Source organism: Dermacentor silvarum, chromosome 4 (assembly GCF_013339745.2).
Source record: "Dermacentor silvarum isolate Dsil-2018 chromosome 4, BIME_Dsil_1.4, whole genome shotgun sequence".
Taxonomy (NCBI): Eukaryota; Metazoa; Arthropoda; class Arachnida; order Ixodida; family Ixodidae; genus Dermacentor; species Dermacentor silvarum.
Genome location: NC_051157.2, coordinates 46,500,286 through 46,513,388, shown reverse-complemented (window position 1 = coordinate 46,513,388; position 13,103 = coordinate 46,500,286). Strand labels below are relative to the sequence as shown.

At 46.1% G+C, this 13,103-nt stretch overlaps 1 protein-coding gene across 10 annotated transcripts in view; it reads left to right on the top strand.

The window, feature by feature from the left end:
• The first annotated feature begins 2,082 nt into the window (after positions 1–2,082).
• LOC119449951 (cholecystokinin receptor type A) overlaps positions 2,083–13,103 on the top strand; it is a 208,860-nt gene continuing 197,839 nt past the window's right edge. For 3 of the 10 annotated variants that reach the window (XM_049665539.1, XM_037713257.2, XM_049665541.1), the window contains exon 1: positions 2,087–2,933. In XM_049665539.1, the coding sequence (XP_049521496.1) occupies positions 2,573–2,933 (361 nt within the window). In that variant the 5' untranslated portion in view covers positions 2,087–2,572. Of the gene's footprint in view, positions 2,934–13,103 lie in introns of all 10 variants that reach the window. The other 7 variants (XM_049665542.1, XM_037713259.2, XM_049665544.1 and 4 more) reach the window with 4 other exon arrangements.

The window sequence follows — 13,103 nt, the reverse complement described above, 5'->3', positions numbered from 1 at the left end:
CTACTCGCATGTCTTTGGCCACCACGGTGCACCTCGACTCATGCAACAATCATGATTGATAGAGACTTGTTGGTTCCAACTTACATCACGATTGACAACCTCAGAGCGCACATTCGACATCTGTGTTGCGTATCCAGTCCCTACATTGCTGCTTTGCCGGCACAAAGACCTCAAGCCACAAGTTTTAAACTTGTTAAGACGCATCAAGGCGGCCTTCCGTCGGGATTTACTCCAGCAGCAAGACCACTGTTACCCCTGTGGTGCCTACAACAGCCATAAGTACACCTAATGATTCCTGGAATGACTAAGAAGACCCGTCATTCCGCAGTAGCTCTACGACAGTTGACATTGTCCTTACTGAACGAGGCATATGAACTAAGAACGTGCATTCACACTAATGAATCTGTCTCAGCCAGCAGCTCCACAGGTGTTGTTATCATCCCGGGGTTACAAGTCACAATGAAGTTCAAAGTGTCCCACATAACGACCTCTACGGCAACAGAACTTGCCGTCCTGCGTGCCGCTATTAATTATATCGCACAAGCAAAACCTCGAACGTGGGTCATTTTTTGTGACTCCGATGCAGCCCTTCAGAGTATGCAGTAAGCTTTACGTCGCAAAACCCATGAACAACTGGTGTTTGAGACCAGAGGGGTTCTCCATCATCAAGGCCTCATAAAAGAACATGACATCATCTTCCAATGGCTTCCGGGGTACTGTGGTATGGTCGGTAATGACCTTGCTGATGATGCCCGGTCAGCCCATAAAGAAACCCTGATCATTCCTATACCCATATCAACGACCACACGCTGTGAGGGGTCTTCGTTTACTTACTCAAACCAACACTGACACTTCATAGAACACCCTGATTTTCTCCAACTGTCGTCTTCACCGACTGGATCCTACACTGAAGCTGCAGATTCCATCGAACTTCTCCCGCCGCGATACAACTTTACTTTGCCGCCTCTGGTTGGTAGTTGCTTTTACTAACGCCTACTCATTCCTTATTGCAATGTCCGACACACCGATATGTGACTCTTGCAACTGTGAAGAGACGATTGAGCACGTGTTGTGTTTTTGTAATCTATATGATATCCAACGCGACGTTCTTCGGAGTGTGTTAAACAGATTAGACAGCAGACAACTTTCACAGACAAAGATTCTTGGACCATGGCCCCACGCGTCACAGGCTTTCAAAGCGACGCGGACATTGCTACGTTTCTTGAAATCGATTGGCCTCAGTGACCGACTGTAGGCGTGAAGTGATGGATAACTGCATGTGTCCAAACTGAGAGTACCTCACTGCCTTCCCTTCCTCCTTTTCCGCCTCCTCCTTTCGCATAACTGTCACCTTGTGCTGACGAGGGATTAGACGGGATTTTCAGAGCACGCAGGCTCCTTTCCCAAGCGTATCACCCCTGAGGAAAGCCGAGCGCGCAAGACCGGGGGGAACGCAGTTGCGCCCATTCTTGACGTACTTCAGCACATCGCTTCAGTCAGCGTACTTCAATCAGCACACCGTGGCAGCGTTCTAGACAAATGTGCAGGTAAACTTGCATATACCTCATCTTTAGGCGCGTAAGTATGATTCTAACTGCACGCACGTGTTTCTCTCACTATTTACCGCGGCTGCAACTATTGAGCACACATCCACCTCATTGTACTGTTTCCGGTATGCTAATAGGAGATTATGGCCGACAGATAAACTGCGCTTCTTTAGTTATGCATGACTTGGTTGTATTGAGCAGAAACTATCAAGCAACAATCAACAAACAGGAAGCCGCCGCTCCTGGCATCCAGGTTTTCCACTCGGTGACCCCCGACCTCTCGGTGTACTACCTCTCGAGGCACGGTTCTACTAAAGAAGCGAGGTGCATGCGTGCACGTGCTTGGTTGGCGCGCCGCCGATAACACGCCAGAGCAAGAACCACCGAATGATACAGCCGGCGGACCGAAACCGATCCAAGTTGGTTTGCGATAATTTATTCAGCGCACGCAGCTACCGACCCATCGAGACGGCTGACGGAAGCGTTTTTATGGCTTCACGCCGCTTCGGCGGGTGGCTTCGCTGGGAGGAACGGCGCCAAGAATGTCTCCTCTAGCGCGCCGGAGGCGCGTGCGGGACGGCCCGCGAGCGCGTCCGTGCCTTGCGGCGGTGCGCTGCCGAATGCGGCTTTTCGGAGCGCTGCCGCGCGCTTGCTTCGAGGTCCGTCCAGGTGGCGCTAGCGTCCAAGTGCGCGTGCGGCGCGCCGTTCCGCGAACGCGCTTGGCGCCGTCGTTCGCGTGTTGTCGTCCGACGCGCGCGCGCGTTTTTCTCCAGCGAAGTAGCAGCGCGCGGTAGTTGAAGCTGTTTGGAGCGTCCCGACGTGCGATCGGCGCGAGAAGCGTGGTGGGTCGCTTCGCATTCGGTAGTTCAGACAGTTATTCTTGGCGCGCTTTGTGCGTGGGGGGAAGAAAGCGCCCGCGTGCGTTCAAGAAAAAAAGAAATGATGAAGTCTTTGTTCGCATCGTCTACGTCTATGGTGTGCCGACGTCCACGCTGAGGTGATCTGAGCCGACGGCCACCGCCGACATGTGCCGGGGCGCGGAGTCCGCCAACAGCAGCGGCGACGCGCTGTCTAACGAGACGGCAGCGGCCGAAGCGCTGGCCGCCGCCGCGGCAGGCTGCTGGACGGGCATCAGCTTCGAGACGGCCTTCAGGATTCTGCTGTACGCCATCATATTCGTGTGCGCCGTTGTGGGAAACTCGCTGGTCATCATCACGCTCGTCCAGCGCCGGCGCATGAGGACCGTGACCAACGTGTTCTTGCTCAACCTTGCTGTCAGTGACTTGTTGCTGGGAGTATTCTGCATGCCCACCACGCTGGTGGGCAGCATCCTCAGGAATTTTGTGCTTGGCGGAGCCATGTGCAAGCTCATACCTTACCTCCAAGGTAAGTACTCTATAAGGTTTTCTTTTTCTTTCTCTCTCTCCCTGCGCTCTCGCATGTAGCAATCTGAAAATGTTGGCAAAGTTGCCTTGGTAACCCGTTATTTTTAACCACTGGTAACCTTCGATGCTGTATAGATTCCTGTCGGGTCATTGTTTGATCTGTCCGTGACTGTAGCTAATGTGTGTTTTGTGCGTGAGCTGCAACATTTTTAGTTGTCTTGGATGGCTGAAAAATTTTGCGAAGTAGTACAGAAATGCTATGAAGCAGCCTTTTGTCATTTTAAAGCGCAGCGTGATGTGCCTTCTAATGCGTACGTGTGAGCGGTGCATGGGTAAAACTCCGTGACATATGTTCGATACTTTTTGGCGAAATCCAGTCGCGTTAAGAAGTTTCTTGTCCGTTCTTTTTCTTTTTTTTCTTTTTTTTTTACCCATGTGCGCGAAGTACTGCTCTTCACTTTGCGCAGACCTAATATCGGTGACAAAAGATGAGTACGCATTCGACATTCAGAGCAAGAACTCGGCATAATTTGTTGACGAAGCTCGACAAGTTTCCAACGGCTGCATCGCAGAGACCATGTCACGGAACACCGCTGGTAAAATGATACCTGCCGTGCCCTTAGCGCATCCAAGTGTGGCACGTTGGCTGGAGTTTTGCAACAAGGGCACTTCAAGCTAAATTTGTCTTTCTCGAGTATCACGATCGCCTCGCACGGGTGTCGTGATCGAGATTAAGTACTTGTTTGTTTAGTGGGTGCAACCAGACAGCAATCTTTTTTTTTTCTAATATTGCCCTTTGGAAGGCATTTGAAGATGAGTAACAGAAAGGAATAACATCAAATTAAGCTGCAATGCCTGACGCAGAAGTATATTCACATGTGACCAATATAGTCAGAGTAATGTGTGGCAGCACAGCAAAACACCGTTTCAGCCTTGCAACGTTTCACCAACACTGTCGTTCTTTATTCAGTTCGTCACGCCTAGTAGTTGGTGATATGTAGACACACGTGATGCTGATGGAAATATCTGGAAACAAGGTTTAGATTTCTCCGAACTGGCCGACACACGCTACTACGTGGTACAATTTGTTTTGAAATTATACCTCGTTAAAACTACTCTGTTTTTATTGCATGCATGATTAATCGCTCGAAAGTGAACATTTGAGTGAAGTCAGTCTGTTTGAAGAGCACTTGAAACGGTCGTCTCCCCGGGGAACCACCGTCCAGTGTCGCAAACACTATCTAATAAAAACCTGCCGCCGCTTACCGAAGTCACCCTGATGAAAGCGTCGGAAAGTTTGGGTTAAATCTAATAAGCGTACGTACTTAGTTGATGTCTGTGTAATGAGTCTAATTTCAAGTGATTAATTCATTTTAATCAAGAAAGTGCCAAGAATGCGCGAACAATGCGAATCTGCGGTGATTTAGCACGTTGACCACGTTTCATTATTTAAAAAAAATGATGCGGAACAAATAAGAGTGGTGCTATTCGTGCGAATTTTCTAGTATGCCTATCGGCTGACATATTGTGCCGTATTGTCTATTGTGTCGCTGGGACGTATTGTGTGAAATTCAAGAAGTTATACATCAGGGTCACTCAGTGACTTGTCTCGCAGTCTGGGCAGATCGCCAGTGGCTCACAATAGATTTACTTAGCCTTGGAACATTTAATGCAGATGAATTCCTGTAATCTATCTGGGACTGCCTGCAACACGTTCACACATGCTATCCAGTATGAGGGCGCTTAAAACACATGACGAATGTGAAGGCTGTTTGATATGCTGAAAAACACGGGCCTCCCTCTGAACGCTAGACATAACAGTTTCAGCTATCAACTCTATGGTATGCGTCAGATAAAGCAAAGGTGAAGTTAACGTATATACAATCCTGGATTGTACAGTGCCGCAACTTTCAAGAAAATGCAAGCATCCCAAGAAAACACTAGTCCTCAGATGAATGAATTAATATACGTGATAATGCAGGTCTTTTTGTTTTGCCAAGGAAGTGACGCGCGCTGTAATATAGAATTCTAGTAAGGGTGCAATTGTTACGATGCCCTTGCTGTGCTTTGGAATCTCGTCGCTGTCATTTCACCTTACGTATGAAAAGCAAGGCCTGGCCGTTGCCATCGTTGAAGCCTCTAGCAGTGTTCAGCGTCTTTCTTTTCCTTTTGCGATTTGTTTTTTCAGTAGTGATTCATCGAAGCCACTATTCAGGAGCGCTGCTAAATTGGGATTTAGGACCGTGCTTTATGGGGCGTCAACGGCTGACAGGCTTTCGCTCAGTTCATCGGAGGATTCGCCCCCTCTCTCACAATTCGCGCCGGCCGGTTTCTGTTCTTGCGGTTTTTCCGGCTGCACCAGGATAGAACGAACGATAAGGATTTGCGAGACGTGCAAGGAATCCCACGTACCGTCAGGAAAACACACGCAGCAAATCGCCGTCTTCCCAGCTTTCATATTGCGCATCGCACAAGATGTGGTCCTCCAGCGGAGAGACGTGCGCTGGCGCTGTAGGCTAGCAGATGACCCTCGGAGACGTGTAAGAACTCACCGCGCACGGACTCGGGAATTGGCATGGTCGCGCCTCTAATTGGTTGGCGCCAGCTTCAGCTGGCCCCTTCGGTGTCATAATAATATGAAATCGTATACATGAAGGCGCATTCGGTGAACACGATGCTTTGAGTGTTAATTGGTTACCTTCACAGTTGGGGCAGTTGGTTTCGCTTTAACCTTTCCTTACCTATCTGCGCGAAATAGGGAAAGCGCAAGCGTTTAAGTGAATTTGCACTTATTCTTTTATACGCGCTGTATTCTTCGCTGTGTTTTGTTTCGCGTGTCTGATACATCACGCTCTGACTATGCATATGGTATACCAGACTACGCGTGAATTAAGCGATGCTCTATTGTTCCGCTCTATTGACTTTCTGCATTATTTGTTTTTTTTTTTTGCTTTTTCTTTCTTTTTATTTTCTGCGTTCCTTAGTCGCTGGAGTTTATTTTGGACGACTGGTATACTTACAGCCCTTTGGGGGCCTATTTTCTTACGGTCTCATTGCTTAACAAACAACGATGAACAGAAAGGATAACGCACAAAAAGTGAAGGTCAGCAGTGCTAACGTCCGTGTGTTTTCTCTTTCTCTCTTTTTTTAATTTCTTAGAGTTCCCTTAGTGACGACGCGCGGTGCCGCACTAACAAATTTGAAAGCGACGCAATTGACGTCGATGTAATCTTCCCTAACGGGTACATTTAGGGCGCCACATGGTTAATAGCAGAAAAACTAGTACCGCATTTTATATCGTGATGGGTGCATGTATAGGTGACCTCCTGTTCTGATTAAGTTCATCCGTGCCAATCGCCTTCTGCTAATAGGTAATCTGCTTCTGCTAATGAATTCCGACGACAACGGCCGAACCGGGGGCGTTCGAGGCTATATGATGCGTGAGGTGAAAGTAATCGGATTGCCTATTGGAGTCGGAACAAAGAAAAAGTGTGCTATATCTAGTGCAGCAATAAAGGAGCGTTGCACAACGGTGGCTTTCAGCAATAGGTACCGTATACGCTGGAGTTTGTGACGTGGGTTGCTCGCTCTTCATGTTTGCAGACTGCTGTGCTCGTGGCCTTTCACGCGGTATTCATGCAGCGCGCGGTTAAGCACGGGCCGAGGCATTCCATGGGATGAATATATAAATATCGACTCGCGGAACATCACCGGTCGAGGCATGGTGAAAAAAAGATATATATCAGAAGCAGCAATGCCTAGGCTGAAAGGAAATGCTCGAGGAGATGTTAATAAAACGCCCGGTAAAGTGTTTTCAACGCTACCGGGCGGTCGGGTCTTGTAGGTTAATTTGCTCTCAGTTTCGTCAGCGCCGATACCGAAATGCTGGTGCGGTCAGCTTCTATCACATACATGTGACATGTTTCGTGCGAAGATGTTAAACATGGGCGTCTGAGCACTTGTCGACAGTCGCGTTGAAACGATCCAGCATATATAGCGAGGCTTGGCTTACCACGGCCTCAGAGATCGGGCGCCGCGGGTGTCTTCGGAAGCAATGGGACTTACGTCATATCGACCCCATGCTCGCCATGGGGTCGATAGGAAGACTTCGGTGGCCCTGCGATTGTCGCTCTACATGAAGAACCCGGCCAGTGCGAATCAACATCCGTCTAGGTGTTCGGAAGCAATTCTGAAGTATTTCTGGCATCCATTTGTGAAAGGCGTCTCCCCCCGCCCCCCTCCCCCTGCCCCCAATTAGTCCCTCGAAGAGCATACTTGCTCATACGTGTGAATGAATTGATGCCTTTTTAGAGATACGTACTCACGACTTCTCGAACACGACAAAATTGGGAGCTATAGGATACTTCTACGTGGTGGCGGTGTTGGTGGTGTTGGTGGAGCATTGTAGCTACAGGCAGGTTTAGCCTGGCGATCGAAGCCGGCAATCGCTGCGCCTGAGCGCTTCTGTCATTGTCAGTGTCGTATTCACCATCTATCGAACAGTTCAGTGTCTCTCAGAAATGTGAGAAAAAGACGCGTCCAACACAGTGGTTGCGATGTTTGTGTTAGCAGCCACCTGCGAATGCGAATCAACATCCGTCTTGGTGTTCGGAAGGAATTCTGAAGAATTTCTGGCATCGATAACTCTTGAGCCTGCGTCATCGTATAAACAGCTATTCTACGTCATCGGATCGACATGAAGGATCGAAAAGAAAAAAAGTTGATAGAAAAGCGTGTTGAAGTTGGCTTGCTTCGCGAACTTTTACAAAAGCACGCTCTTCGCTCGACAATCGCTGCTGAACGCGGTCGATACGCTTCAGGTGGGCGTTTGAACAGAATGAGGCTTGCGAAGAGAGAAATGAACAAAAAGATGGCCAGACTCAATTAAAGTACGCTTCTATTGGTGCACCGAAGATATTGAACAGAACTGTGTTAATGAAAATGCAATCGATATGTCAGGAATGTGATGCGAGTTTAACTCGCTGCGGATATTAAGGGAAAGAAAGTGGAACAAATAAAGGGCAAATGTAATGGACCTTGACCTTCAACAGCTCCTAAGAAGGAAGGAGCAAAGTTTTTTTTTGCGGGCGCCCTGTAATTGTCTAGCTATAGCTGCTGACACATGACTCCTTAACACCCCCCTCCACCTTTTCGTTTATTTAGAAATACAATAAATGCAGAATAGGTCCGCATTAGTGCTTTCTACATACGTGTTTTCCTACAGGCTCCGATGAAAGCGATAGCTTGAGAAGCTTGACTGCACATTTTCGCCTTTTGCAGCGTCCGGAGTTGCAGTGTAGTGTAGTGAATAGAATAGTTGCTGTGTTCCTCAAATCACACTAAGCTTGATCACATTCCTCACAAGCAGCCAATATTAGCTATACTATTCTGCGCAAGTATCGGTTTGGGCAGGGTGCGCCTAACGGGAGCCCTTGTATTAGTGTTTCTAGTATACCCAGCAGGTGTCCTTGAACGGTATATTGAACTGTATATTTGGACCTATTTTTCGGTATGTAGGGACTCTTCTCGTTTCCGCGTACAACTTTGGACTTTAATCGTCGTGCGAGCGTGCGTGTTTACACCGAATGTCCGAGCAGGGGAACGCCCGCCACTTTTGACAAACTCCCAACAGTGGCTTACTCACAATTAAGGCAATAACATAGATGGCAACCGGGTCATTTCTTTTTTCTTCCTTTCTTTCTTTTCCTTGAAATATATATCACCCCCGTTTCTTTTTGTACCAACGCCCCTGTATTTCAGATGTTTAAGGAGGGAGCGCAAGCCCGAATATAACTTGCTTCCATTCCTTACGCAATGGTTGGGATGTTTACGTTTTTACGTTTTGTACATTCATCCTGGGCCCGGCGGATCGCGCACACGCTTTATTCTCCAGAGAACAAACACGAAATCCCGAAAAGAGCGATCGGTATCAATGTGTTGCCCACGCAATGAAAATGAGTTTTCTTATTTCGGTCTTACAGAAAAAATTGTTTTTTAAAAACACCGAAGTAGCATTTACCCAAAAAAGTGCTGTGTGCAAACGCGCTCCTTTCTGTTGCCCAACTCGAGTAGCGCGCATTTCACAGGCATGAGCACCGAGATTATCTCAAGCAGTCTAAAACGAAACAGCGGGATTGAACGCGGTTAAGCTCTCGGCCTTTCCTTCGTCATTTCTATCTTTAAAATAATAGATGACGTGCGGGACATGTCCTGGAAATACTGAGAGTTTCTTTTAAAGAACACCCTTAAAAAATCAGGGGGCGAATTCACAAAGCTTCTCTTTTGTAAGTGCTCTTTCCCATTGGCCGGCTTTTGTCACTAATCGTATGTCCAGCATGAGTATTGGCGAGAATTTTATCTTACGAGCGATTCAAGCATAATACGGGCCCTGGGAACCCCTTTCACAAAACTTCTCTTTTGTAAGTTGTCATTTTTTTTTTTTGTGAATCTTTTGACGTCAGAAGTGTTCGTAAGAGCGGATGCCAGCAAGCGAATCGTGATGTCGAACACATCATTAGAAAAGGGGGTCGGCCAGTGGCAAATAGAACTTAAAAAAGAAAAGCTTTGTGAATTTGACCCCACGTATCTTCGTCATTGAATTGTATAGGCCACATTGGAGGCACTAGATCATTACACACCGGAAAACAAATGGCAAACCACTTTTTAAGGAAGACACCAATTTTGCTTAATTTCTCCTGTATAGAATATAGCCTAAAATGTTTACACGCGTGATATATGACTTTTTCTATAATATCGTCGCATACAGCGTTCAGCATTTGTATTTCATTAAGGTTCGCGTCTTATACAATAGGCTCGTATTTGTTTTTATTGAAATGAAAATAGGGAGAGAGAGATAGAGAGTCGCCCTATAATGGTGACTGGAGCGGAGTTAGCTCAAGGAAATAAATGATGTTCGCATGATGTCCTATAGACGAACTGGGACATACAGAAAAAAATAGGCGAGGCCAAGCTGCATCGTATACTATTTACTGAGTCCCTGCATTATGCTCGTGTACTGTGTTCCAAACACGTACACGAATCCGCGATGCGGTCAGACTTTAACAGGCGCACACATGAGGAAAATGCATTGCTGACATAACGCACGCACAGAGACACAACCGTCAAAAGCGGGCATCATCACTTCGACGTGCCATGATGCTTATGACACACGTATCAACCAGCAAGCGTGCATAAGTACAGTCAACCACAAAAGTTTACGGACCACGGTAACTCAGAAAACGTTTATTTCCGAGCAGCCTGTAACCGTAGTCAGTAAAACCGAATATCACAGTGTCGGTCACATATGCTGGTAGAGCCTGTAAATGCGAATACTACTAGGCTTCGTTGTGAGGCTGCGCAGATGTTCAGCTTTTTGTCAGATCTCGTGTATACGTAAATTCTTGTGGCTGACTGTACAAATGGCGGAAGATAGCCGTGCTTACGCAGTGAGGCACCTAATACATGTTTAGTATGACTGCATCTTCAAAGAAGTTTTCAATTGCGTTCTACGATTTTGGTGGTGATGCTTCCATACCCAAGGGACGAACAATTTTACAAGTTAGGAAGGGCGGTGGGAATCAATTGCGCGTTGTTGTCGTTCGGTAGCTGCCGTAGCTTAATTGTTTTCTGTAGCTGCCGTATGCGTAGCTTAATTGTTTTCATTGCTGCATGCGTTGACGCTTGTCTTGCTCGCCGCATCCTTGGAATGTTGTCGTATCTTTGTTTGTCGGTGTACGCGTAATTTTTGTTTCACTGTGAGTGAGGTAATGGCGTTTTATGATTTGTTTTGTTTAAGCGTATGCGCAAATTCTTCAACGTGAGAAAAGCGCCTTGCCTGCAGCAGCAGGTGACTCTTACAGTTAGAGTAACGTTAAGCGTCTGTTCCAGCTATACTGCGTGTGGGCGTGGAACGGACGAATGCCCAGCGTTAATACTGGACAAACACGCGGGGTTTTTCTTCTCCATGTCTCTTTTTTTTTTCCTCACCTACTTGCGAGTGCATCCACCACTCTCGGTCCTGTTTGTCCTCCGAGTAAACTCGGCGCGCGTCCACCGTAAATAAGTACGTAAACACAGCTCTCAGTCCCCAAGAAAAAAGAATAAATCAAGAAAGGAACAAAGAACGAGTTAGGCTAAACTACGGGCCTTGTGTTGGCAATAGATAAAATTGCCACTTCCGCTTCTTTTCTTACCGTCTTCTTTTTCTCTCGCAACTTTTCTAGCACAAACACGGCTTTCTGCCTAACATGTCTTAATAGAATGCTGCCTTATACACGTGGGCCCGTATTAAGAAAAGACTCTTACGCTAGAACAAGAGAGAGAGATCACATTTACAGGAACGGCTGAGAGGTCGACCTGAGCTGATGTGTCTGGTCTGTTCGTCCAGTCTCTTCGCAAGAGCAAATTACAGTCAGTCTTGATGCTATACGTATTGTTATCGAAGGTAGCCTGCTAATGGAAATAAGAACTCACGAACGCAATGATTTTTGAATTCGACTGCCATTCGTGCTGATCTTTTCCTATGATTTGTCTATATCAGTAGGATGTAATTTATTTTGTATAATATAATGATTGCTTAGCTATTCTCACGTATGCACCTTTCTCTTCGTTAATACCTTCAAACGAAAACTCCAGTGAATCAATTAATGATTTCACTTATAGTCTCTGCGATGAGTACTCTGAGTGGCGACTCACGGCAAGAAATTTCAATTGACTCTGCTAATGTTGATTTCACTATTAGCTTTTGGTAGTGTTTAATGTGACATCAATCGGAGTCAAATTCGTGGGAGCAACTTGTAAGCTGCCCCTGCAGTTTTTGTGCTGTACAAGTTTTCTGTAACTTGCTCCTCTGTAGTTTCCTTCGGTTGACTTTACCGTTAGAGTTGTGAAAGAACAATCGAATAGCCGAACCGGCGCGAATGTTTTGTTATCTAACGTAGGAGCACAAGTTATAGCTTAAGATGCGAAAATGCGCTACTTTAAATTGCAACAAATGTTAGAGCGTACAAGTCTGCACTCGCTTTTTAAAGCTGAACAGTATGCGCAATAATAAATTGGTTGGCTAGCAATATTCAGGACCGATAACACCACAAGAAAAAGCCCCGTTCCGCGGGGTTTTCTTGTGGAACGTTGATCGATTGATTTCTCTAATCACATTGGAAATGCTTGCGAGTTTCTTTGTCAGCTTTTCGACGACATGTGGCTGTAATATGATTTAACGGAAATAAATTGAAGAGCAAGTTATAGTTCGGGGCCTCCTTTCAGAGTACATGGGAAAGGAGAAATTGCTATTCTCGGCAACAACAGCACCAAATTTGATGAGGTCTGTTGCATTTTAAAGAAAGAAGTTGAAAAGCTGGTGACAGTCGGAAGTGGATTTTTTATTTATACGGTTAATATTTTAATACTAATTGTTGAGAACCGCAAATTTTCAGAAAACAAAACTATCAAGTTTAACACTGTCCAACTCAGCAATGCGAAATGATATAACAATTATGTGAATTGCATCTAATATTACATCTAAAGAGAAACTCACCTGATTTATTATGCATGACTCTTAAATACACCACTGGTATGTGAGTGGAACTTTGGAAAGCCCCCGTAAACATTGTCACAAATTGAAGTAAAATAAAAATTAATATATAAATTTTGTCCGCTTTGGATGTGCTAACGGATACAGTGAACAGAAGTGCGATATTGGTGTTTGGTGCTGAATTACGGATACGTTAACTTCATGCTTCCTTTTTTCTTTCTTTTTTCATGCTTACCAATTTTTGGTAATCTGTGAAAAAAAAGTCAGGCATTAAATCAAGATTACGCTTCCAAGAATCACCAGAACTCAACCTTCTCTCTCACCTCCAGCAAATGTCATTAAAATCGCTCAGAAGTCATTTCAGAAAAGCCTTTCTTCGTTGTACATGAATTTGAAAAGCCGGCACAGTAGTTGGGCCCGTTTTAAAGCTTCCTCGTAAGTACTGAGCACACACACACACAAAAAAAAAGAAGAACAAATTCAGAGCCCTTCCCCTGTCGAGAAAATTGGGGTACGCGAAGCTTGTGGCAAGACGACGCGGTCGCTGGCGTTCCGCTTCGTTTGCCCTAAGCTCGGGTTCGGCGGCTCTTCGCTGACGTTTCGCCTAAGCTTCGGAAGCCTTCACGCTATAATCGGCGT